Raw genomic sequence first — 27986 nt, forward strand, 5'->3', positions numbered from 1 at the left:
TTACTTCTTTTCTTATCATCTTATTCATAATTTTATTCAATTTTATTTTTTATTTACTGTCTAATTATGTCTTGCCACTTTTAATGTCAATGTAAAGCACTTTGAATTACCTTGTGCTATATAAATAAACTTGCCTTGCCTTGCCTTGCCTTGTACAACACCAGTTCTCAACTAAAGTCACCCCCAGTCACTTTACACAGAAAGTAAAATAAATTCAATGCAGTCCAGTTATACAGTCCAGTTGATTGTAGTTCAGTTCTAGTCATGAGTCTAAACATGAATCTGTGACGGCTACTGCATCAAACCTCTCATGTTTCTCTCTATTGAGGTTACACATAATTTACAGTTCATTCTTCGCAGGTGCAGATTTGCACAAAGTAGATGAGAAGTTCTCCAGAAGGAAAAAAAACAACAACAGGAATAAAAATGCAGGTTCTGACTGGAATTGCTGATGAGACGTGTGTTTTTCAGGTGACTGTTGATTTTGACTGACTTTATGTTAAGGGAGGAGAGAAGGAGTCCTCCCTAAAACTCGTGGTTAAACTTGATCGACACTTTCAATAAATTAAGCGGATGAGTGTGAGCAGCACAGCTCTTAAAAAACGCTCTTAAAATAGTTTTCTGGTTCCTTCTGGATATAAAGGATGTTTGATCTGACCTACAAAAAAATAATAAGAATGTCAATCAATGTTAGATTCATGTTTTTTGTTAAAAGGATACTTAGAATATTATTTGAAAATAATATCAGTAATAATACACTCACCATCCACTTTATTAGGTATACCACAGGTGCATGTACTGAGGCAGTGTAACTGAAAAACACGTCCCTGTCAAACGTCTGGCACCTTCCTCCCGAGCTGAGGGAGTGGCGGGAGGAGTGTCTAGGCTGCTTTAGACTTCACTTGAAGATGCTCCGGACTGGACAGTGTGTGTCACTTACAACTTGCTGATGGCAGGAAAGCTGAATAATTCAAGTCTTTAGAGATTTAAACACTTTCATAGGATATTTTAATTGTAATTATAAAAGATTTGAGATAAGCAGAAACAATGGGAGCTGTTCAAAGCTTCAGGGAGATGTGTGACCGGACAAAAAACACTAATGTTCGTCTCAGTCTCCCGGCTGTTTGTATAGTGTGGCAAACAGCCATGATCATCTTGTTTGGGGTTTTTATTCGGTACAACGCGGAATCGGACACGCACTGGATAGAGCACAGGAAAAAGAAAAATATATCCAGTGACATTGAGAATGATTTCTACTTCAGATATCCAAGTAAGTGTGTTTGTATTTTATAAAAGATCATTTCAAATTAGTCTATGATTTCCTATACTAACATAGCAGCTATGTTTATTCGGTAAATATTCTGATTAATGCTCTGTTTAATTATGTTAATTCTCACTAATCATACTTCTCATATTGTGATGACCTTTCATATTATCCCATATTGCTGACAAAGATCTGACACTGGCAGGTGCGTATTTCCCCGAGGAGTTCTCTCCCCTGAGCCGCTTTTTTTTTTCTTTCACTAAAGCTGACGTATCAAAAGCTTATTATTCAACCTGGGTAAAGCATATATCTAATGTTACCCTTTAAGTGTCTTTAAGTGTCTTTGTATTATGGAACTGAGATGTGTTTATGTGTGTTCTCCATGGGTGCGGTTGTTGTGTACAACACAGAACCCCAGAAACTGGTGTCAGTGTCAACTTATCATGAAACCATCTCATATCCGCTGTTATAAGTTGATGATAAATTGCTTTCATGGCACAGTTTAGTGTGTGAGATCAAACAGACCATATCACGAAGTCATGAAATAACGTGGCATCTTCTGTCAGAGTCGGCAGGAAACTCCAGAGGCCTTCGTGTGCTGTGACAAACACGGACTGCAAATGCGTTTGGTTCAAATACCACAATGAAGACTATAATGTTTCACAGGATGGTGGGAACATATCGTGTACCTACCGTGCAACTGAAGAGTTTTTCCTGATACAGGCTGGCAGATGGTGGCATCCACATTTTATGGTTATTACATAACCATAACCATGCTTGGTGGGAATTATTCATCCTTTTAGCAGTGAAAGTTGAATCAAAGCCATTCTCTTACTATCTTCACTTTCACAGTCAGCAGATCCAGCAACAATTTTAACCTCCTCAGGCACCTTGTGTATCATCATAGCATGTCAACAGTTCATCACTGTGTAACAGTAAACACACACTTCAATGTCATTGAGTCATCTTGACATGATACTTCCTCTTATGTAATGAGCCCTCATGCCACCCTGCATTGTGCGGGCATGTTGCAAAAGTAAACTGTGTACAGTCACGTACAGTTTCTCTTTTGGCCAATCAGTTCTTCCACGTGAGTTTACAGACGGTCTAGAAGAATGCGACCTTTGAAAGTATTGCATAGAAAAGAATAACGGAAACATGCTTTCACCTTTTGACTGTGTAAGTCACAGTTGAAAATAGAAACTACGATCAAACTAATGTTATATTTGTCAGGTCTTTATTGAATGTGCAGGGTAAGTGCAGACAGGAAAAAGTCTTGTATTTTCCAAACTATAGAGCTTCTTTCAGCAGCAGCATCCTCCATCAGATTTTCTTGTAATTGCTCATTAGTTAGTTCAGCTTGGGTTCCCTGTTAAAAAACAAAAGATGTGGACTGAGCGTTTTCCATTCAACACACTGGAAGTAATGAAAGTCACAAGTACAGTGGAGCAAAAAAATATTTAGTCAGACACTAGTTGTGCAAGTTCTCCCACTTAAAAAGATGAGAGGCCTGTCATTTTCATCACAGGTATATCTCAACTATGAGAGACAAAGTATATATATAAAAAAAATCCAGAAAATCACATTGTCTGCTTTTTAAAGAATTATAGTGGAAAATAAGTATTTGGTCAATAACAAAAGTTAATCTCAATACTTTGTTATATAACCTTTGTTGACAATGACAGCGGTCAAATGTTTTCTGTAAGTCTTAACAAGGTTTTCACACATTGTTGCTGGTATTTTGGCCCGTTCCTCCATGCAGATCTCCTCTAGAGCAGTGATGCTTTGGAGCTGTCACTGGGCAACACGGACTTTCAACTCCCTCTAAAGATTTTCTATGGGGTTGAGATCTGGAGACTGACTAGGCCACTCCAGGACCTGGAAATGTTTCTTACGAAGCCAGTCCTTCGTTGCCTGGGCGATATGTTTGGATCATTGTCATGCTGAAAGACCCAGCCACGTTTCATCTTCAATGCCCTGCTGATGGAAGGAAGTTTTCACTCAAAATGTCACGATACATGGCCCCATTCATTCTTTCCCTTACACGGATCAGTCGTCCTGGTCCCTTTGCAGAAAAACATCCCCAAAGCATGATGTTTCCACCCCCGTGCTTCACAGTACGGTTGGTGTGCTTTGGATGCAACTCAGCTTTCTTTCTCCTCCAAACACAATAAGTTGTGTTTCTACCAAAAAGTTCTATTTTCGTCTACAATTTAGTTTCTCACGTCCTTTGACAGCTCTTTGGTCTTGGTCATATGGGAGTTTGGAGTGTGACTGTTTGAGGTTGTGGACAGGTGCCTTTTATACTGATAACCAGTTAAATACATTAATACAGGTAACGAGTGGAGGACAGAGGAGTCTCTTAAAGAAGAAGTTACAGGTCTGTGAAAGCCAGAAATCTTGCTTGTTTGTAGGTGACCAAATACTTATTTTACCGAGGAAATGGACAATTAATTAAGTAAAAATCATACAATGTGATCTCCTGGATTCTTTCCCCCCATTCTGTCTCTCATAGTTGAAGTGAACCAATGATGAAAATTACAGGCCTCTCTCATCTTTTTAAGTGGGAGAACTTGCACACTTGTTGGCTGACTAAATACTTTTTTGCCCCACTGTGCTTAGCAGATTAATATGTATGTAAAGAATATTTGATGTGGGCCGGACAGCAGAAACTAAAAGGAAGGAACAATGAGGGGGAATTTTTAAGCTCTTTCTGCCAAATTAAAAGTTTTCAGCTTATTAGTTTGTATGGGATATCTCAACTGAACAGTACTTTTGATGTCATGTTATAATTAACAATTTGCCTGTATTAATAGTTTGTAGCTCTTATGCTGCAGATATGTGGCTTCAGGGTTATCATTGTTCCACATTATGCAACCTCTGATTTTTATTGGTCTTTGAAAGATGGTCATTGGTTTCTGCCTTGACATAAGTTAAATGTTTGATATAGTTTTGAAGGCATTGTTTAATAACTGTAAGACATCCAGGCTCTGAGTTGACATAGCAGCCTGAACCGTTTGTCAGATAAAACCTCAAACACACTCCAGGGAAATCCTGTCCCTGAAACAACCCATGAATGTCCAACAGTGATGCGAGGATAATTTGTGTTGAGACATCCTGTACCTCACAACTTGACAGATAACGCTGTAAAGCTTCTGTTCATTTTATTCTCTTTAATCGCGATTGCTCATGTACCGTATTGTTTCTTTCAGCCTACACTGAATCAGCCTTTAAGATTTACGTAACCTTAATCGTATCCTCCACAGAAGGATCTAAAAGGAAAGACAAATCATAAAAATATATCCACGTTCAGGTTTTTCTTGAAGATGAGACCTTACGGCCTCTCGGCCTCCACATTTCCAGCTCATTTCCAACCATCCTACTCGATTTGTCTGCCTCCTAGGTTTCCAAGATGTGCACGTGATGATTTTTGTTGGGTTTGGCTTCCTGATGACCTTCCTAAAGCGTTACAGCTTCGGTGGAGTGGGTTTCAATTTCCTCATCGCTGCCTTCGGCCTCCAGTGGGCTCTACTGATGCAGGGCTGGTTCCACTCCCTCGACTACACTGACGGAAAGATCAAAATTGGTGTTGAAAAGTAAGTGCACAGCTAATATTACAATTTTATCAGAACATGCAGGATAACAACACTGCACAAACATAAGAGGTAGCCACCGATGGTAATATATCCATTAAACGACCTGTCCTATTCCTACATTAAGCTGAATAGATATGTTTTTAGAGGCTAACTTTAAGAAGGGCATCAATTTACCAGTATTTATGTAATAAGGAAAGTTATGTTGCTCTGCTCTGCTCTGTCTGTTTAAATTTCCAACTTCCTGGAGAAAGTTCAAAGAAAAACAAAAATATTAACAAGAAGTTGGATTTCCTAGCTGAAATGTGACAAGGAACTGCTCTCTGTTATTAGTATGTCAAACACCCGCATATAAAACCGATTATGTCCATTGTTGCCCAGTTCTTGATCTTTTGTTATATTTACGTGGAAATATACCCTATGGGAACATGTTTCCTCCTGCATCGTTTACATAAGGGAAATATATGAAGGCGGAAAAACCAGTCCAACTTTGACAGATTGCCAGCAAGATTATTTCCAGCCGCATTAGGTTGAGTGTTTGTGGTTGGAAGGTAAACAGAAACTCAGCCTCGTGAGAAGAGATGATACAGCTGAAGAGCAACCAATTCACATGTGTGAAAAGACATGATAGGTGTGTTTTGGTGTAACTAACCAGAGGGAGACAATGGGTGTTCTTGATCAGGTTTTGATTCACTCTTTTGAAATAATGTAGATTTTTGAGTTAAAGTTCCTACCTGGTGCATCATGAGAAAAAATGTATTGTGTTTCACCAGTGCAGATTACTAATAGTCCCTTCTGATCTCACATTGATTTGTTTATCCTACATATTTAGTCTGTTTTGTCTCCTCAGCCTGATCAATGCTGATTTCTGTGTGGCTGGCTGCTTGATTGCTTACGGAGCGCTGCTGGGAAAAGTCAGTCCCGTCCAGTTGATGGTTTTGACTTTATTTGGGATCACGTTGTTTGCAGTGGAGGAATATATAATCCTGGATCTTATACATGTAAGTTGCTACGACATCTTTATATGGTAAAATGATTATTTGCCCCTGCTGCTTGTTCATCAGAAAGATGCAAACGCAAATAAACCATGCCTAAACTTTGAGATATGATATTAGCGGCTGTGCTTTATGGGCACCCATATAGTGCTTTTATACATCTGGCAGAAGATTCCTGCTGAAGACATAATGTAATTTAAACATGTGCAACCTTTCAACACTCAAATTCTTACCATGACAACTGTCCAAACTCTATGATAGCTAGTGTAATGAAAATAATCTGTGTTATATGAATAATGAAATATCATGATTAACGTATGCATTCTTTATGTAATTTATGGTCAAATATTATATCTCTGAAGGCCAAAGATGCTGGAGGGTCCATGGTGATCCACACATTTGGAGGATATTATGGTCTTGCCATATCGTGGATGCTGTATCGGCCAAACCTGGACCAGAGCGACCGCTTGCAAGGCTCTGTCTATCACTCAGATATCTTTGCTACGATTGGTGATCATATACTTTATGCTTTTGATGAATATTTTTCTTTTTCTACTCTCAAATTACTTTTCATGGATTGACAGCAAACCCTAAACTGATTTCTTACTAGGCACGCTCTTCCTCTGGATGTTCTGGCCCAGCTTCAACTCAGCCATCACAGATCACGGAGATGGGCAGCACAGAGCAGCCATCAATACCTACCTGGCTCTGGCTTCAACTGTGCTCACTACCTTTGCTGTTTCAAGCATCTTCCAAAAACATGGGAAGCTGGACATGGTAAGGATAAGCAACTTCAGCGCTCCACACTTCCCAGTGGTTTTAAACATTATAGACGGGTGCAGCTTCAAGGATTTATCATACTTATACCATATTCAGTTTAAGTTTATCTGTTACTGACATGTGATAAATGCTTTCTATGGCTTTCTGGCAGGTTCACATCCAGAACTCCACACTTGCAGGAGGCGTAGCCGTAGGAACAGCAGCAGAGTTCATGCTGATGCCCTATGGGTCTCTTATTGTAGGATTCTTATGTGGCATTCTCTCCACACTTGGATATATCTACGTCACAGTATGTATTTAATGTTGTTTCATAGCTGTTATGAGCTGATGACAGCTGGACTCTAAGCTTTTTACTTTTGATAAACTCAGGAAAAAGCCACATATATCTCTTTCAGCCATTCATGGAAAAGCACATGAAGATCCAGGACACATGTGGAATCCACAACCTCCATGCCATGCCAGGAGTTATAGGAGGTATTGTTGGAGCCATCACTGCTGCAGCTGCGTCAGAGTCAGTTTATGGCCGTGAAGGGTGAGTTCTTGTTTTTTTTATCTCTTACAAAAAGAAACCAGTAGGATATGTTGCTATAGCCCTTTTAAGTCTGAATGAAATAGCCCTTGTGGAATAAAATCCAAGTTCCCTCTTTTTTTGTCTTAAAGGCTAATTAACACCTTTGACTTTGAGGGTGATTTCAAAGACACAGTCCCCACAATACAGGGCGGTTACCAGGCAGGAGGCCTCTGTGTGGCCATCTGCTTCGGTGTCGGCGGAGGCATCCTTGTTGGTGAGGAAAACATCCCTGTTGGACAGAATACCTGTGAACCAGTTTGCTCTGTTCAACAGAAAGCGTGCAACAGGGATTCTTTGTTTACATTTTTCTCAGGCGCTATCTTGAGATTACCGATCTGGGGAGACCCTGCAGATGACAACTGCTTCGATGACGAGCCATACTGGGAGGTGAGAGACACATTATTACATCAATATGGTTTGAAACAGTTTGGCCGGTAGTGAAGTCAAACAGAGCGAAAGATGTTTAAAATTGTATTTGGTCTGTCCTGTATTTAAAAATAAATTTTTACCTTCATGACTGATTTCATGCGGTATGTCGTCAGATACATTATGTCACAAGGGAAAATGTTGGCGTTTCTGAACTATATTTTGACTGTGTTGTCTTCAGTTGCCACAGGATGAGGAGAGCATCCCACCCATCCTGCAGTACAACAACCACATGCAGAGCAAAGATGTGTGAGTGTCCATTTCGTTTATCCATCAACAGCGTTCTGGTCACGGAAATTATTTTCTCATACTAAACAAAAGAGGCAAGAGGCAAATTCTTCTGCTGGGGAAAAAAAGGTGATACTTTTGGTGTCCTTTTGGTGGCAGCAGAGCCCAGTTTAGGGGGATGGCCCTTTGTTGTGAATATGTATTTCACCTATGGAAGCACAGTGTGAATGCAAGGTGAGGTTGTGGTTGTTGACACTGTGAAGTCGTGGAGACGCAGAAGCTGTGGGCTTGATTACAAAGCAATGACGCCTGTGCTGATGCTGATCTTTAAATCTTCCATGTGAAGTTCCTCTGTGCAGTTTGTTGATGGGGGTTTCCACAGATCACCTTCACGTGCCTGACTCATCAGTGACCTTGAATTTATGCTACAATCCTCACGTTTACACTATAACCAAAATAGAAACTATCAGAGACATGGGCAACGGATCCCATTTTGATTAAACCTTAACAGATTTTAAACATATTTTACATCCACCTGGCAGGGTGAGACAGGCCAAATATTCGTTTTCAACACTGTTAGAATGATACGTTCAACAATTTTCTAAATTACTATGAACTACACAGTTTTAATCACATTATGCAATGCCTTTCTCTTCATGTTATTTTTTTTAAAATGTATTTGCTTATGTATTTTTCCAGAGCGGAGTCAAATTTCACCATGGAGCAGGATTCTAGGCCTCGATCATGATCGATCTCTGCCTTGATCATCCATGGCCGTCTCCTTTAATTCTCCCACTTGACAGAAAGATTCATTTGGTGCAATTACAGCCTTCAAATCATCACCAGCAATTTTTCATATGTGTGTTAATGAGTATAGTTTTGGCTTGGATGCACTTTTTTTCAGCTGTTGGCAGTGGGTCATCTGTTTTCCAAAACAATTTTCCAGTTAAATCGGTTCATCTTAAAAAATGAAGTAAGTGACATTACATTGATTTGAATGATTTCAAAATTGAGTAAATGTACTTCTGCATTACATTTTTCCTTTCAAGATACTATTCCCAGTGCTCTGCTGAAACTTATTAATTTACTTTTAAAATAAAACACCACATTTTGCTTTGTTTTTCATCCAAACCCAACTGAGTTGCTGAATTTTCATCTTAATTTTCTGATTTAAATATTTTATCTGCCTAATGTTAAAGATCTGCTTATTTTGTCATTTTCTTATTTACATACTTACAAATTATAATTTTAATGTCATAATGTAAAATGGCACTGAGATCATTTTTGACTGTCTTCGTACTGAATTTTTACTACCAGATTTGGTTTTCTTGTAACAGGTTGTGAATTTTAGGAATATAAAAACTGTCATAATATTTTTCGACCTAAATATAATGTGAAATTAATAATATCCCCTAAAACCTATACTTTGATCCACCTTGTTTAGTATTTATTTGAAAATGTTATTGATGGTTTGAAAGACAATTAATGTGTACATGTAAGAGCATGATTAAGTGCTTATGCAATGGCCACCTCTTACCTACAGGGGATATAATCATTGAAAAATGTTTTAGTTCACACATTTTTGTTTGGGATTAATGTCTTATATACTATTAATAAATGCAGTGCCTTTACAAGCTAAATTTGAGTGTAGAGTTGTAGATGTTTTCATCCACACAATAAATCTACAAATTGAATTTTTCTGAATTTCATACATTTAGAAACTGTCCACGTTCAAATATTTGTCATACTCTTTGAAGTTTGTTAACGCTAACTTTGAATGAATTAAGATTTACCAGTAAATTGTTGTAACTGTATGATGTGTGTCTCTTTGTTAACCAAATCTTAATAAGAAAGCATGTTTGGCCACTGAAATAAAGCCAACATTGAAAGAAAAGCTTAGAAATATATCATCCTCATTCCAGAACTGTTATGCGTCTTCCTCTTGAGTGGGGTCAGACCAAGGGTAAAGTTCACACCCTTATTCCTCTCCCGGGACTTTGTGGTGACCAAAAACAAACTAGAGACCAGTATTATTATTCTGACTTGTGTCAAAGGGTTGCAGAGGACCACAGATGCTGACACTGCCTAAAATTCACCCTGAAGTCAATCATTTTAAATTGACTGATCACTAGAATTTCCAAGTATCCGAGTTTTTGCAAACAGCGGTACATTTATTCAAAGATATTTAAGCTTCCGCTTGATTTTACATGATTTTTAATTTGTCTTCAAATTTCAAATATATAATTTCTGCATGCGGTTTATGTCTGCATCTGATAGCTACCCTTCCATCCACAGATTCCTGATCACAGCCAGATTTCCATGTGTTTCGTCTCCTGTCTAACTGTCTGGGGTATTTCATTGGCTGAAGGCAGCTGCTGCCTACGGTGGGAGTGTGGACGATTCCCACACATGAATTGCAGCGAGGAATCCATCTCCTCTTCCAGTCTCTTTGCTAACAAAGGCGGGCTTAACGCTGTTTTCTTTTGTCATCAGTAACGTGTTTGAGTAAAGGAGGTAATGGTGCCACAAGTGCCCCAATTAAACGAGATGCAGTCCTGCTGGGAAGAAAAGCCCCCCCCATTGCCCTTGATACTCCCCTACACACACAAGCGCACACTCACACACACAACCCGGGCCTCTTCTTATCCTTCCCCCATGCATTTCCCGCCCCAACTCTTCTCATGTTTATTCATCAGACACTTAAACGCCAAATACAGAGGTCTGTTAAAGCTAAATCAGAGTTTTTTTTTGGAAATGATGCCGGCCTTTCCCTATGAGCCCTAGGTAGCGGGGCCTGACGGCATCATGGCGTCGCAATTTGACTTCCATAGGAGGAAAACTGTAGGAGGAGAAAAAGACCACAGGGATGGTGAGACTGAAAAACTTGGGCATAAGTGGGCATGAATGGAGGAATGAGGCCTCACTTTCATTGCTGTTGACTAACTGCCTGACATCCGGGCTCAACCATGATGGTTGATTGACAGGTCGAGAGAAGGAAAGGCTGGGAAAGAGACTGCAAGATAGGAGTGTTGAATAAGAGCTGCACAAATCGTACTCCCAAACGGGGAGCCGCCAAGACGCTCATTAATTATAAAGAACATGCCATAAGAAGCACGTTGCCTCTCCATACCAGTGGTGTTGTGGTACTGTAATCCTCTATACACTACATTGTGAAATGTACTGGACACTACACGGCTAAACAGAATGCGTGGTCGAGCTGGAGAACTTGATTGTTGTTGTTTATTTTGTTCTTTTATTATTTCCATGCGTGAGAAAACAGTATGTTCTGTTGAACTGTGATTACATCATCGGCGGCATATTCAGGTCATTGTTTTCTAGATATTTGTCTGTCCCGCTGTGATAAAACGCTGCTGAATCCCCTTTAAAGTTACTCAAATTTACAGCAGTAAAGTAGTATTCAGAAGTCTGTGTTCATTTTGTAATAAAGAAAGCAGTTAAAGCTGTTTTGAAAAGAAACCATTAGTCCATAAAACTGTTTATAAACTGTTCAGGACTGCACTGAGTGCACTCTTTTCTTTTTATACTTAGCCTGCTCATGTTGTACAGCTTCAGTGTCCCCAAAGGGTGCTTTCACAGCAGGAGCTACAAAACTTTACTGACGGATGCAACGCTAAGAAAACCTCCCTCACTGACAGTCCTGTCCCGTCTCCTTTTGGTATTTTGAGGTGATTTATGATACTTGGTACTCCATTACACCTCAGAGAGAAATTCATCTTAACATTTGTTTGACGAACATAAGAAACAATTACAAATCTGATAAGTCTATAAAAGACAACTGCTGGGGCATTTAAAACAGTTCAGAGTCACCTTTATTCAGTTATTTATTTATTTTCATAATAAGCCAAAAGTTTGGAATTGCTGGTAGAGCAGATGTCAGGTCAGACAAGCTGCAACGTCTTGCAGCATGTGTCAATTAAACTAATGACCTAGGAGATGTTGGTCTATCCTTGTTGTTTCACAATCAGCTGTGAAACTTGTTATTTACTGTTTGAGATGTACCTTTTCCTGAGAACTCCAGCAGACCCCTGTGACCCAATATCGGAATAAGTAGGTATAGATAATGGATGGATGGATGGATGGATGGATGGATGGATGGATGGATGGATGGATGGATGGATGGATGGATGGATGGATGGATGGATGGATGGATGGATGGATGGATGGAAGAATTAATTTTGCATGAGCTTTATGCATTTTCATAATAATTTAGCTTATAATACACATATCAGCTTGAACAATATTACAAATACATATTGAATTTAACTACTTTTACAAAGTAACATTGGAGTTTTTTTCACAGGTAAATTCCTCTAAATGACCCTAATAATCTTAAGGCCTGAAAGGGTAAACTAAATTACCTCACATTTGTTCCTCATGAAGCAGAACATATAACTTTTACCTTATTTTACCACTTACACAGGCAAAATTATGCATTAATCCATTATTGTCAGTCTAACGTTGCCATATTTAAACGTTTATTCATTCAGAATAATTATCTTCTTGAACTTTTAGGCTTTTACTGGTTTACAATTATCAGCTTGCATGTTGTAAATTTCATTGTAGATTAAAATAACCTGTACGTTTTCAGTATATCTTCCACTAATGTATATCAGTGCTTTGCACCCCACAGCTCTGGCCACCGCAGGTTATCTTCAGGCCTCCTCACGCCACAGAGGCTGCTTAAGTGTCCCTATCGGACCACAGTGGAGAGGAACAGCAGATTAACCATGATCCTATCCGCACACCGCTAGACCCTTCATACGCTCCGTTACACCAGCTTTTAAAAGGAGGTAAGGATGCCATTCAAGCCCATGATATGAATCCCAGACGTGGGGACAAGAACAGAGCGTTCACCTCGGTTGCATAGAAAAAAGACCCCTTTCTGACACCCTCTAATTCTGGTTGCTACGGGCTTCTGGGTTCAATGGTGGACTCCTGTTGTGAGGGGACAAAGCCTCAGTCACCCGGGGATGGTTGCTAGGGGAGGCAGAATGTATTGGGAGGGACGGGCTGCCGTTGTCCCAGACGAAATGTCTCTCTTAAAGTAGCCAAGATCTGGTGATTGACAGGTGGCTACACGCTCCACTGCAGATCACCCGGGAGGTCTGTGGGGCCTTGTATTTGTGCCCATGAATTTGAGTCTGGGTCAGAATGTGAATGTGTCTGTAGCGGTTTGGTTGGCAGGAGGAATATATCTGTCATCATAAGATGGAGGCACCGGTTCATACCTGTAGAAGGAGCTGTGTCTCTACTGTCAATAACTCTTGAAGTGTCTTCTGCTAAGTCTTACATTGACATGTCCTACACTATTCCATTTATTTAAAAAAATGTTTTTCCTAAATTCAAGTGTTCTTCTGTATTCTGAGGAGGAAAATTTCTTAGGGATCACAGTGTATTTAAACTAATATAACCCTATACAGTCAAATTAATTTTGCTTTCTACAATTCTTGTTTATGGTCAGGCTTTGCACATTTATTAAGATGAAATAGAAAACAGATATCCTTGGTTGGTGATCACAGCAGAAGCTCCTATTTTGGGAGGTGTGATGAGTCAAAACAATAAATTTTGCAAGATGCACCAAATTCAAATTTACACCCAATTTGATCAAGAAATTGAATTCAAGTTAAGCTTTATTAAAAGAGAAAGTAAGTTAAACAACAGCTTTGCTTATCTGCATACACAAGATTAGTGATATTCAGTGTCTCATTCAGCCCTCATTCCCCCCTCCAGGGCAAAGAGGCGAGTGGGAACAAACAGGGGTCCACTGTGTCCCCTTCGGTAGACGTCTGGGGCTGTCTGGGGTCTGTGCTCCCAGACGCAGATCCTTCCCACCCATCAGACGCCGGCCACACCCATCCCCGTCCCCCCAACCATCTCTCCTTGACCTTGACTCCCCGTCACAGCTGCCCCCCAGACAGTCAGGGGTCAAATGCTGAATACTGAATGGGGAATCACGCTCTGCTGGAATCTGGTTTTGAATTCCTGTACAGATAGGAGGCGTTACTGTGACAAGAAATACAGAATTTTGAACAATGTTGAGTTTTATTGGATTTTAATAGTATTTTTTAAGCATCTGCTGCAAAAAGACTAAATACATTTTTATATATATCATGAAATAACCAAAATACAAATCTTTTACCTTTCAGCTTTCACTGCTGACTCACACCATCTTCATCCAATCACAACAAAACAACAGCGCCAGTGTCATGACAGGCCTGCCTCTGTGTGTGTGTGTGTGTGTGTGTGTGTGTGTGTGTGTGTGTGTGTGTGTGTGTGTGTGTGTGTGTGTGTGTGTGTGTGTGTGTGTGTGTGTGTGTGTGTGTGTGTGTGTGTGTGTGTGTGTGTTGGGGAGGCTGAAACCACGTGGCTTTCAAAGATGCCAACCGACCTAGTGTGCATCCTTTCAAACCCCTCACTAAGAGCATGCGCAGTGTTTGTTTCTCAGTATCACCAGTCCTTCAGGATGCCCAGTCTCTCCACATCGCTCTCTTTTCCCTACTTTTTATTTCTTGAGGTCTTTGTTTACAAAAATTGGCCTCGGTTTTTTTTTTTAATAATTTTTTTTGTTCATTAAAACACATCGGGATCTCCCACCTCCCTCTCTCACATGCAGATTTGTCAGGCAGCTGCAGCAGGAGCTTGATGGTTTGATGAGGCGGTTCATACACGAGTGTGTCTCTATCACCGTCACAAATGTGTGCCACACTAACGCCAAGGCAAATCATATACATATTCACGAAAATACAAAAAGTCCTCCCCATTGCTCATGTAAGTGTGTGTGCGTGTAAAAAACAAGATTTATTAAATTAACCAAAACCAACCATTGACTTTGCTTTATTTGTTCATTTATTTCTTCGTTTACTAAATGAAGAGAGAGCTTGAGGCTGAGGTTGCATTTTGCGTTGAATCTTAATTTATCTAATTTATCAGAATCAAATTTTGATAAACAAAATGTAAAAAAAAAAATACTATAACATGAAAAACTAACCACAAAATAAAAAGCTAAATATACGTATATTTGAAAGATACATTTTAAAAGACGTAATTTCCTTTTGTAAGGGTAACCGTGCTGTCTTCTTATTTTTCAGATGTAAGTCGTGGTTAAAATCAATTTACTCTGCGTTTCATTTTATAACGCTTATAAAATATAAAATATTCGTTATTTTAAAATGCGTCTAGTTTTTGTTTTGGACGGTATACCTAAGCTACAGGACATAATAACTATTTCTGCAGTAGGTTACAAGGAGTTTTTGTATTAATTGTAACTTTAAGGCTATTTACAATTATCAACCTGATATATAACTTCCCTTTATGCTCAACTTTTACCATCAAAATATTAGTAAGAATTCAGTTTCATGTGAAGCCCCACCTGAGCCAGGACTGATGTTTGTCTGTCAGAGTCAGAGGACCGACAGCTGTTACTCCGTTTATTCCTGTAATCCAGCCCGAGAGTGTCGGGTCGTGATGTTATCACAACCCGAAGGCGCATTTAAGATGTAATCACCGATGTAAGGACGGAAATCAGACATGCAAATGTGCCTGTGGCCAATTACTTACCAACAGCGATGCTTAATCTAAATCATCAGGATACATAAAGTCCATTTTTTTCTCGTTCAGAAGCCAAATGAAAAGCACCTGAGTAAGGAAATGATGCTGGGGTTTTTGTTGATTGGTTCTCTTTTTTTGGCATAGATTACGAGGCTTGTGGAAAATGTAGAAAACGTGCAGGTTAAACCCGAAAAAAATGAAGATAAGTGAATGATTGTAACACAAGTTCCTTTAAAGTCTGAGATAAATTATATGGATTAAAATGAACACGAGAACATTACGATGAACCGACACAGCATTTTGTTTAAAACCCTCTTATAGCCTTTTTACATGAGTATATTTGAGGTTTGAAAAATCCGGAGCTTTCTTCTGTGGGTCAGATTTTCTCTTAGCGCTGTCTTTTCAGCACCGGCTTTGCTGAACACGTCTCTAACTGTCTTTACATTTAAAAAAATGTAATCTTTAAATTAAACATAACTAGAGACAGTACTGTTTTCATTGGATGAAATTAGCCCGTGAGTTGGATAAGAAACGCAGAACATTTAGGCTGCTGTAACCACATTTATGCCTGCAGCTGTTATGTACAATTTCCATAAATGAACCGACTTGTGCACGTTATTGATGTGTTTGTTAACTCTATACTCATTATACTGTTATTTAAGATCATTTTTGTACTGATATTTTTGCATTATTTGATATTATGACCAGTTATTTTTTATATTTACACATGTACAACCCACAATTATTTAGTGGTATCATAAATAATAGTAAATCAATAAATTAATAATAAAAAAAGAATCTGGGAAATTCAAAATAGTCTTGATTAAGCTCTCTGGTGCAGGAACTAATTAATTATAAATAAATCCAGCCTCAACGAAAAGGTGCTCTCCTCTCAAAAAGGCTTCTTTAGCTTCTCTATGCACAGGAGGCCCAGAGGCAGGGCTGTGTGTGTGTGTGTGTGTGTGTGTGTGTGTGTGTGTGTGTGTGTGTGTGTGTGTGTGTGTGTGTGTGTGTGTGTGTGTGTGTGTGTGTGTGTGTGTGTGTGTGTGTGTGTGTGTGTGTGTGTGTGTGTGTGTGTGTGTGTGTGTGTGCAGTAAAAGGCTGCACAGTGACTCCTATGAAGCAGTGGTGGGCTGGGTGATGAGAAAGGACTTGTAGGATGCATTAAATGAGCCTGATTAGAAGCATAGGCAAGGGCGAGGCGAGGCTTTGACTGAAAGGCTGGCAGGCAGCCCTTGAGTGATACTATTCACATCCTGGGAGAAAGGTCAGTGTCAGAGGAGTTCACAGGCCCCCATCTCCATTCTTATGCTAAAGGTTCGTGCACATGGGCTGATTTCCTTCCTGGAAAGAGATACGACCCGCTCCCACCAATGCCTTCTTTCCCTCCAAAATGTTTGGCTATGTCAGCTTGGCCAATGTGATTTGCCCTCACTGTTTCTCTTTCTTAAAGAAACCCAAGTTCATTGTAATCTAAGAATATTGCTTCAAAAATACATGTATAAAACTGCGGAAAATAATGTTTTATTCATATACTCACATATAAAAATGTCAACTTCATTTTTTTCTGTGATCTCTTTTAAGAGTGGATATGCTCTTGATTGTGCCTCAAGTATGTGTTGTTTCATTCATTTTTTTCTCTAGTTATGGCTTTTATTAACTTCTTTTATACAGACTTCTTTGTGGATTTACTTGTCTTTCTATGAAGCCACTGGTCACTTGGGAATCACAGGAAATAGCCACTTAATTAGTTGGCCTTGACCCTTGGTTTTAGCTCAAGCTGCTTTTGACCTCTGCAACTCTCCGGCCTATTTATTGTCCTCTGGGGAACTGTCCACACCGTGACCCCTGACCCCCTGCTGGCCTGGGACTTCACCAACAGGTCCCTGACCAGCTGCCCCCTCTCAGCAACACATTCATCAAACCACTTTTACCCCAAGCACTGGGTTCAAGCAAGACCGGGTAAAGAAACTGACATGTTTGTTACTTCTGGAACTCTTTGCTGCTTGTTTGCTGATGGAAACATATGCCAGGCACATATTTGTAAAGCCTGTGAAGTAAAACCAACAAACAGTTTTTAATGATGAAAACCATGCCAGTGTAACAGTATTTATAACATTACGTGAACATTTGGGCTTTCCTTCAGTCCAGGCTCTACAGAGGCTGCTTTCACTAATTGGTTTCCTTTCATCCAGAGAGGGGAACTAATCACCAAAATCAGCCGCTGTAGTGCTTGGACAGAGTAAAAACGTGCCGATTTGTTCGTGGGCCTCTATGAGTGAGAACTGCAATACTGTGAGTCTGATCAGATGTTCATAAGAGACAGTTAGATTACATTTTAGTGCAGTTCAGTTTATGTTTTTTTTTGTTTTTATTTCGGTATGGCATAATTAATTGGCCAATATAGTTTCTTAAAATATATATAACATTCCTGATGGATTAGAGTTGTGTTAATTAAATTATTACTAAATAATATTTACTTTTGCACTTTACCAGAGAGATTGATTTTTCCTGCAGGATTTTCTTCATTTCGCCTTTTGATTGAATTCCTCTAATTTTTCATTCATCAGTGCAGCTTCAACACACACATACATATATATATAAATAGAGAGAGAGAGAGAGAGAGAGAGAGAGAGAGAGAGAGAGAGAGAGAGAGAGAGAGAGAGAGAGAGAGAGAGAGAGGACATTTCTGTTGCTGTAGCAACCTATCATATATAAAACACAACTATTTTGTTGCCAAGTACATATGGTTATTATAACACTGCATAAAATGCCTAAAGGGATGCAATTATTGCTATTTTATTATATTATCCTTCTGACTGTTGTATATTTTTTATTTATTTATTTTTTTTAAATATTGCAGGGCCTATTAAAATATGAGCACAATTCAAGAAATATTCAGTCAAAAAGTCACGAAGGTTACTTTTTTTAATGATAAGAAATGTACAATATCATGTTCTATTGAAACAAAATGTTTGGTTATTTTTATATCACTGCTTGTTTCTACACACAGAGACAGAAATGTCCCTGCTTTGACTCCACATGTGTGACCAATTGATGCGTGACTGGACACAGACAGGAACACTGACTGAGGTCCGACTAACACCAGAACAGTCTTATACACTAAAATTAAAACTGTTTATTTTTCATGCCTTAGAAACAGTTTTTATCCAAAAGCCACTATGACCTTGAACTCTAAAAACTGCTTGATGTCCTTAGTATTATATCATTCCCGCAAGGTGAAATACCCAACTCTAGTCAACCAGTTCAGTATGTACATATAACAAGTGCAATCTTTTTATATAGTTTACTTTATATTTATACATAACATACTGTTTATTACTTTCTATTGTTATTTTATTTTGTCATGCCCAACACTGAGTCAACAGCACCTTTCAATTTTGTTGTACCTTGTAAAAGGGACAATGAGAATAAAGATGTATCTTATCTGATCTATCTTATCAAAAGGAGCTTTGCAATGGCAAAACAATATCATATTGCAAAAATACGTTTTCCTTGTAATTAAAAAATGTATGTAAGGTATTCATATTCTTTGATTACTGTCAAAGCACAACAAAAATCTGCTCATTGTGTGCCTATAAAACAAACAAACAAAAACACATTTCTCCCAAAAAGTAAAACAAGTCCACAGAAGCGGTCCTTTTTATAGTATTTTTTTAACATTTGGCGGGGTAATTTTGTACATGGACTTTTCCAGCTGACAAATTTTTCTTTGCCTCATCAATTCAGTGCACGTTACTCTGTCTGCTCCTCCTAATTAAAACTTAATGTAGGGTCACTCAAACACTTTCTCACACCATTTTCAGGCACATTATCATTTAAAATTTGAAGGCCCCTCCATAAATGTTAACAAAGTGGTGTTTATCTAATTCTGTTATATAATCATTTCTTTTTTTTTATTCATTTAAGCCATGACTCTGTTAATAAGCATATTCTTTAATTTAACATTAGTTTACTTTTAGTACAAACAATGCAATAACCATAGACTGAGTATATAAAAGATGATTTATTTTTTTTACATAATCTGTGAGAATAATGCAGCATCACAATCTGATAATTATGTCTACTGGACAACAAAATAAAATACCCACAAACCTAGTAAGGGGATTCACCACAGACAATAATATTTAGATATTGTTTTTATTGCACAAAAGTCTACTTTATCATTATCAAGACCACATCAAATATCATCACACTTTTACTGTACAAGAAGATAAAGTTAACAAACAAAAGATGATTTGAAAAAAATCAAAAAATTACACATCTTATTGAGGGTAAACATAAGGAATATTTACTGTAAAGCTCTTATTAACACACAGTCTTTGCCTAAATAAACCTTTCAATCTTAGCTACAAATTCCTCAAAGACACATCCAGAGTTGTACATTCAGAATAAAACAGCAGTAGATAATCAACATAATAATCTCATAATCTTTTGAGTTTGGTCCTTGAGATCCCAGGTGAGAGGGTTGAGAAGTGGCTGTGAAACCCTGAGAAAAAAGACAGAGAAAATCATTCAGAACCATTACATACATCAAAGATTCAGACCAATAATTAAAAGCTTTACGAGAGTAACGCAATTCCAGAGCTGAGCAGTCGTTAAAAAAACAGAAAACACTTGGAAGTAAATAAATCAAAACGGAAAAGAAAATGCCCCAATGGGTAAGAACCCTTTAGAAGATTTTGTAAATCTTTCTATGCAAATCTTTTTGCTTTTTCTAACACTGATGAATCTGTTTTGTTGTTATGGCTAACTGGCATTCACACATCAGACACTGGAGGAAGTATTTCAGAAAAACAAACTTCCTTTCATGCACTGTAAAAAAAAAAAGAAAGAAAAAGAGGGGGGGTACTCTGCATGTTCTTCTCCTCTATTTTCAGACTGTATGTGTGGAGGGATCTTATGGCTTTTATCCCCACAGGGAACCAGCGCAAACTCTTTCTCTGTCAATTTTCACCCACTCCCCAATTCAGATGAGCCCTTCCTCCCTCCAACCCCTCAATGAAGGATTTGTCCTCATTCTCTTTGTCCATCGCTGACATCTTTTTTTTTTTTTTTTGACTGCTCCCTCTCTGCAGACGGCATGCAGCGTATGCAAATATGCGCTCTTTCATTCGCCAGACCCTCCTCTGAATGAATGCCACCTTAAATGAGGCCACACTCGCGCACATTTACAGAGGGGCCAAGGAACATGCATGCATTACAACCGGTGCATTTGCATGCTCACTCTGACATGCAGTCAGTCACACATCAAATGCTAAGCAGTTACAATGAGCAGACACAGAAACTGGTGTGACGGCTCGTTTTATCTACATGTTTAGGAATGTGGTATCCAACAAGATCAGTTATGGAAAAGATATGTCAAGTTTCGCGGAACGTCATTCACCATAACTCTTTGTAGTTAATTTAGTCAAACTGCATGTATTACAATGCAATTTTAGAAAATGCAAAGTAATACATGCAGTTTGACCTTAAGAAAGTTGGTGTAAGTTCACATTTCAATTGCACCTATATTATAGTAGTATAAAAAAATGACTTGCAGCTTCATTTAATCAAGTGTCTTTACATAAAAAAAATCCACATCAAGTCCCCTACTATTCATGGGAACTGCAGGAAACGATTTGTTTTTCATTTCAATGTAACAAAAATAAATGTGTCTTCTACATAACACACACACACATATATATATATATATATATATATATATATATATATACATATATACACACATATATATATATATATATATATACACACATATATACACACATATATATATATATATATATATACACACATATATATATATATATATATATATACACACACATATATATATATATATATATATATATATACATATATATATATATATATATATATATATATATATATATATATATATATATATATATATATATATATATATACTGTATATGCGTTTTGAAAAGGAAATACAATTAAATTCATTCAAAATGCTCCCAACACAGGATTTTTTAAATCTTTACCTACAAGTGTTTTACTGCAATAGTGACACACAAACACAATAGGTGTCAGGATGTGCAGGATGAGGGTGAGAACTGAAACGCGAGGGGTCCAGAGGAATGCACCGAGGGAGAGGTGCAGAATGTGCAACTCCGGATGAAATATAGTGGTGACTGATGAACTAACACTCCCACGCCGGCCCGTGTCATCTGTGAGCGTTTGTGTGAATAGGCTGGAGTTTGTGCATGTCTGTGTGTGTTGCGGGCTGGGGGGGGGAAGTCGACGTCTGCTGGACAACTCTGACAGTTTGCCCTTTTCAATCCTACATTACTGAACCGACTGGCCTCTTTCCCATAGCAACCCTATCCGAGGTCAAAGGGTATGTACTCCTGACGCACCAGCACCAGCTCTTCCTGGTCTTCTTGTACGCCAGGGTGGCTGCAGACACTCCTGACTCCCAAACCGGCTGCAGACAGACAGTCTGCACACATGAACTTGAACTTGAGTTGTGTATCCATCTTATTGTAAAATAGAGATAAAGAGCTACAGAACAGTAAAGCAGTAATGAACAAACTCGCACCCGCACACAAAAACGGTCACGTGAAGATGCACATTTTTCACCATACATCGTGTGATGCTTACAAAGGTGTTGCTGTATTAAAGGCTCAGTCACCTAATTCTTTTCTACTGCCATTGGAGCGTGTAGGACCCATACTCTGGGATGCAACAGCCAACAGTCCTAATCTGAAAAGCCTGTGATGTAGGAACTTCTCCCCATCTTCCTCTAAGATGATTAACGTTGGGTTTTGTGGAAGATTAGTCTCAGCCAAGGTTTCATTAAAGAGCCCCGATGAGCCTCGCTTGACCCACATTGGACCCCGTCCAAATATGGGCTGGGCGTTATACACCCCAGCAGAGCTGTTAAAACATCAATCAGGTCCACACACAGTAAGAAGGTAACCCAAGACCTATGTGGCATTAACATTTTATCACTACTATGGCTACGCTGCTTCGCCCACACAGAATGAGAAGTGAGCGCCAGTTACTGTCACTTCATCATGTCATACATTATAATTTCACCGCAGTGAAAATCCCACGTACCAAAAGCGATAATGAATAACAGAAGTAAGGAAGGAGAAAGAAAGGAAAGGTAATCATCTTTTATTCTGCCATTTTCTTGAGGGAAATCTATTTTTCTGTCAACTTCAGAATTATGTACGAGCGAAAGAGAACTGAGTGAGTGAAGACTGAATATTTAAGTAACGGTGGCTGCAGCGGGCAGAAGAAGATTCAGGGGTTGCTCAGATGCTAAATCCTCCTGACACGGTGTCAAAGCTGCTGACCTCAGTCTCCAGTCACTCTTGATTGAAGACTCTTTGTTTCAGAGCAGATTAAAACCAGACCGTGAAGCAGTTTTACTGAGTTTTATAAGGATAGGATAAGGATAGGATATCGAGATCAAGAGGAGTTTACATTGACTGCATATTCATTTTTTTCTTCACGTCCCTTTTCTTGCATCCAATCACTTGAAGAAATCAGCTCGCTGTTGTCGTTAGAAAAAAGAACGTCTGCGTTTTTGTGTGTCACTTGTTCTTCACATCCGACTAACACGTGATTCCTCTTTTAGACCTATTAAAGATGCACACATTTTTCTAACAAATGTGCTTCAATCACTGCCTTGTTCTTGTCGACTGCCACACACCAATCTTCAAACACACACACACACACATACCACACACCACACAACAGTCCTCCCAGCTCCTCGAAGTAGCTTTAGCACATCAGCAGAGGTAGCGCTACCAACTGAAACATGGCTGCCCATGTGCTACACCTACGGACTCCTTTCCATGCACACGTCGGTCTTTAACCCTTTCTGGATAGGCTTGTGTTCGAGCTGTACCTTTCAAAAGCAACCTTTGGCCCTTCTGTTTTCCTAACATACCAGGTATAGCTTGGAAAAAAAGCTAAAATACCTCTAACTTTAAGTTCTTGACAAATTTTCCTGAGGCAATATGCTGTACATCACACGTGAGCAGCACAAATGCTATTAGAAAGACAGCTCTGGGTCTTTTACATGAATAAAGAGAAGGAATAATCCTTTGACAAGTGGGCTGCACATGCCTAACATATCCTGTGGAAACACACAAACGGTATGAAGCCCATTAATAATCATTATCCGCAGGTTACATCACTCAGCTTCTCGGGGCACACCCACCGCCTCAGCTGAGTCATTCATAGTGATATAGTGTGCCGCCAACTGTCTTGTGGGATTTTCATGATCAGGTCTTTTTACAGTCTAATACGAATGTGTAGATTCTGTTTCCATTTAGTACAAATTGTAACCTGATGCTAAATTAAGATAAAACAGAGGAGTGCATGCCAGATGGTGGACACACTGCAAAGGTTTAAAACAGGTTTTTTTTAATGATGAGAAACACAATAATATCATTGCCTTTCTGTGTGATTTACTATGAGACAGCGTATAGCCTTATATGCATAATATGTATGAATGCATGTACGATGCCTGGGAAATCCCTCTCGTTTAGAAGAAAAAAGGGCATCTCCATGTTTTTCAGACATGCATGAAGCCTGAATACTCTAATGAACAGTCAGGTGGCACTCCAGGACCTAGACTACCCCCCCCCCCGCCATTACACAGACACACATATCAAACACGCATGCACTTGCCCACACATTAAAACTCAGCGGCTCACCCGACCCCAGTGATCCACACGACAGTCTTATGTCTCAGGCATCTGCTCATGTCTAGTCTGGAGGTGTGTTTCCCACCCTGCCCCCCAGCCCAGGGCCTGCTGCACCACCAGTTCCCACAATAGTGGGAAAGGAGGCTTTTCGAAGGGAATGGGTGGGGGTGGAGGGGGGTGTCGGGGGGGTGTTGCCAGGCGGGCAGCTATTGAAGGGGGAGAGAGTGAGGGAGTACGGTGCTGAATAATAATGTGGAAACGCATGGTGGTGTTCATTAACACACAAGCGGTGCACCTGCACATGCTGGCCCCGGACACACGCTCACGTGCCTGGCTTCTCTGTCTTGGGTTGCTGCCAGAGTCACCGGGGGTAAAGGGCAGCTCTACGCCACGGTGTGTGAGTCTGTGTGAGTCAGGACACTTGCTTTTTGGTGGTTGATATTTGCCGGAGTCATTTTGTGACAGAATTTTTTGATGGGTGATATTTTTAGACTTTTATTCTGCATAGTGCTCAAAGTTCCTCATCGTAAAAGACAACGTGGTGCGAGAAACTGTACTTCATTGAGGATTAGATTAAATGTTATAGAAATATATTTGTATAAAATGAGTCTAGTTTATTTGGATGCAGATAAATAGATAAAAACTGTACATTCAACATTCACTGTTGTGCTTCTGCACAGAACACACACGTGTGTTTGAGTCCACATATATGCAGCTTAGGTACTCTACTCAGATAAAAATGCTGCAATTACACTATCATGCAACGTTTTTTTTGCAAACCAGTCTATTTTGTTTTTACACCAAATAAAATCTGAGACTCCAAAAGGTTTTAGTTTAAAAAAACCAAAACAATTTTGGTATCATTCCCCCCGCAGCATACAAACATACTAAATGATGCTGCACTACATGTTACACTTTCACGACCAGATTGTTTTTTGCAAGAATGAGTCGTTGAGGTTTGTCGGGTGGAAACGTGGCGTACGCCACTGCTCGGTTTTCATCAGTGAGTACAGAAGCACCACGGTAAGAGAGGATGGCAGGTTTCCTTCAGCCAGTGCCAGCTCATTAATTTTGTTTTCTACCCAGCCCCCCCATCACCACAAACTATCACCACCCATCCTCACCCACCACCCCCCTCAGCATCACCCCTTAACTGCTAATTAGCAGGAGCAGAGCACAGAAGAAAAGAGCGAGGCCATGTGTGACTGGGGAGGAAATAGGAAACTATTCTTTCCTTAGCCCCCCCCCCCATCACACAAACTGTCACACCCTCCTTCACCTTCTGGTCACCACCATGACCACCACTGGTACCCATCAGAAAAGCATGATGCAGCTCACCTCGAGTGCCAGCCCAGCCATTTTAGGTGTCGCAGAAAACATCTCCCAAGATGGCTCCTTTGAGCGCGCCCATACTCCAGGGACGTGGGAAGGGTCTTTGTCTGCCTCCTGGCACAGGACGAACTTCCCCACTGCCAATGCAGATGGCATCAGGGGCTCCTGGGTAAAGTGGGTGAGGGCGAGAGGAGCCGGCAAATCCAGACCGACCGCTTTTTACACCGTCTCTTCATTTTTTTCTGTTTAGGAATCCCAAATCTTTCGATGTGAATGAAAAGGCACAAACAGAAGCAGAACAGAGAAAACAGAGAAATAAAAAAGTATTTTAGAGATTTCAGTGCAAACATAGCCTTTGAGTGGATTCATCTTTATACATGTCCTGCCTTGAAGAAGCCGCTGTAATTTTCAAAAGTAATGAACTGCGGTTATAAATCCACTCATTAGCAAAAATGTTAAAGCTCTGACCAACGTTTACGACGAGCGATTCCTTGTTATTATGTTAGTCCGTTTTTTTAGAGCACTACTGTGTACTTTGCTGCATCAAAAAGAATCCCTCAAATCGTAAAGGAACAAAGGTTAAATCAAAGATGGTCAAGTGTTTTAACTCCCACTCTTTAAGGAAGCACACCAAGTTCTCACACTACTTAAAGCCAGGGAAGCTCTGGAGAAGACTTGGACAACAGCCTTTTCACATATCTGACTGTGAAATGAAGCAATTAGCCCGTGTTGACAGCGAGCTCTGCCGCATTACGTATTTAACAGAGTGAATAAAACTCATCTCACTTTGGTGCTCTTTAAGCTTTAGCGGCTTTCTCCGGGGTGAGTGTATGCACCGAACAGCGCTGAAGTACCAAGTTGAAAAGTTCAGCTCCCGTCTACAGGATAGCCCCGGCCTTCTCATTGATTCAAGAGACAATGTATACCAAAGCCCTCAGGTTTTACTTCAGCTTTAAATGCAAACGCCAAGATTTTCTTTAACCTTGTGCTTCGCCACTCAACTCCACCATTTAGAGGGTTTATGGGGGCCAGGACAAAGCGTTAGCTTCCGCTTTCTTCGCTTTAAGCAATGTTACGGTTTAAAATGCATGGTCAAAATGAAAAGTATCTAAGTTCTGACTGGTTGCCAGGGTAACATGCTAGCGTACATCAAAGCAGGTTGGGGCAGTGGCACCTTTCACTTTCCACATGTGACCAACAGTGATTAAATTCAACAATAGACACTTTAAAACAATTTTCTTGTACACTTACAGAACGAAAAGCACAGGTGTAAATAACAAATTAACGGGACCTGAGTTCTGCTTTGATGCCTCTGTTTTAGGCTCCTAATTGTGTTCAAGCTGACTCGATTAAACTCACTTTAACAGAATGTAATCTATTCACCCGTGTTCCTCATGAAAATCAATATATTAGACATTCACTCAATGAAAAAGTAAAAGTGTCACCAAGTCCCCACAACATGCCTATGTGGTGCTGTTGGGGTTCTCCTGAAAATTAGAACGTTTGAAAGTTCAATTTTGAGTCTATACTGGTTCTCTCCAGCCACTGAGTGACCTGTTTAATATTCAGCAGCATCCTGGAGAGGACCTGAATGGACAGGCACCCTAAAAAGTGGGTATATTTTTAACAGAAAGAATTCAGTGAAGTCGAAAAGAATACTTGTATAAATCCTCATATTACAGTTAATTAAAAGAAATGAATGTACTGCAGAGACATAGTATACAGTACACGGTAGCATGACTTCCTCATCTCATAACAAACACATGGATAATGCATGATCTGACACATTCTGCAAAGAAAGACCTCTGCTGATGTTAAAAGGCTGATGAAACTATACACTTACAGCACTTTAGAGGGAAAAAATACACTACAGACACAGTTTTGAAATCATTTCAGTCAGCCTAAAATTTGCACTGAATGTATATTGCATTACACGATTATTCATATTCAACAGACCTCAAAGCTGAACTTTTTCTTACCTTTTTTATTTATTTATTTGTTTGCTTTAAGTTCAAATCCAGTTGAGGAGCCACTCTTTGCTCTCTGGACTGGAAACACCGCCATGGAAGTCATTTCTACTTTCGGTTATCTAGCTTTATGACAGGTATTTAACACTCATACAGCTAGATAACCAAAGACAAAAACAGACCCCCTCTGTCACATACACACATGCTGTAGGCCGACATGATGCTGGCGTGATCTGTGAGGAGGTGAAGCAGCATTAAGGCCTGTAACATTTTTCCATAATCTTCAAAAGAAACAACAACAAAACTTGAAAAAAAGTAACATTCTGTATATATGCAAATATAAAAGATTTTATCTAAGTTTATTATAGCATTATTTTACTATTAAACCCTTTATGTACTATTGTTTGGTGGTGATAGCCCATAATGTCTGGCAAAGTCCTATATTTTTTAATTATGTTAAGTTCATTTTGTTTTTTGTTCATGTTTTTTTTACTATAATTAAATGTAGTAAAAGGCTTAATCCCCTATTTCCAATATATAAATAATACAA

The 27986-nt window shown here is 39.4% G+C and overlaps 1 protein-coding gene and 1 long non-coding RNA gene across 2 annotated transcripts; one reads left to right on the forward strand and one right to left on the reverse strand.

The window, feature by feature from the left end:
• The first annotated feature begins 895 nt into the window (after positions 1–895).
• rhcgb (Rh family, C glycoprotein b) lies at positions 896–9551 on the forward strand. Its single transcript, XM_061721523.1, has 11 exons — positions 896–1270; positions 4668–4860; positions 5708–5858; positions 6215–6362; positions 6463–6629; positions 6784–6921; positions 7028–7164; positions 7293–7417; positions 7517–7590; positions 7811–7878; positions 8557–9551. The coding sequence occupies exons 1-11, from the start codon at positions 1048–1050 to the stop codon at positions 8603–8605; spliced, it is 1473 nt and encodes a 490-aa protein (XP_061577507.1). The 5' UTR covers positions 896–1047; the 3' UTR covers positions 8606–9551.
• A 10076-nt stretch (positions 9552–19627) lies between these two features.
• On the reverse strand, positions 19628–27583 carry LOC133444705 (uncharacterized). Its single transcript, XR_009782735.1, has 3 exons — positions 27449–27583; positions 25476–25730; positions 19628–19936 (listed from the first exon to the last, which is right to left on the reverse strand). It is a non-coding gene; the product is annotated as an uncharacterized LOC133444705 (long non-coding RNA).
• Between the last annotated feature and the right edge of the window lie 403 nt (positions 27584–27986).

Source organism: Cololabis saira, chromosome 5 (genome assembly GCF_033807715.1).
Source record: "Cololabis saira isolate AMF1-May2022 chromosome 5, fColSai1.1, whole genome shotgun sequence".
Taxonomy (NCBI): domain Eukaryota; kingdom Metazoa; phylum Chordata; class Actinopteri; order Beloniformes; family Belonidae; genus Cololabis; species Cololabis saira.

Bases quoted from the DNA above. Each gene is read 5' to 3' on its own strand.
- rhcgb (XM_061721523.1), top strand. From the start codon at position 1,048: ATGGGAGCTGTTCAAAGCTTCAGGGAGATGTGTGACCGGACAAAAAAC. The intron at 6,363-6,462 runs GTGATCATATAC...ATTTCTTACTAG, and splicing joins AGATATCTTTGCTACGATTG to GCACGCTCTTCCTCTGGATG. The intron at 7,165-7,292 runs GTGAGTTCTTGT...TTTGTCTTAAAG, and splicing joins TCAGTTTATGGCCGTGAAGG to GCTAATTAACACCTTTGACT.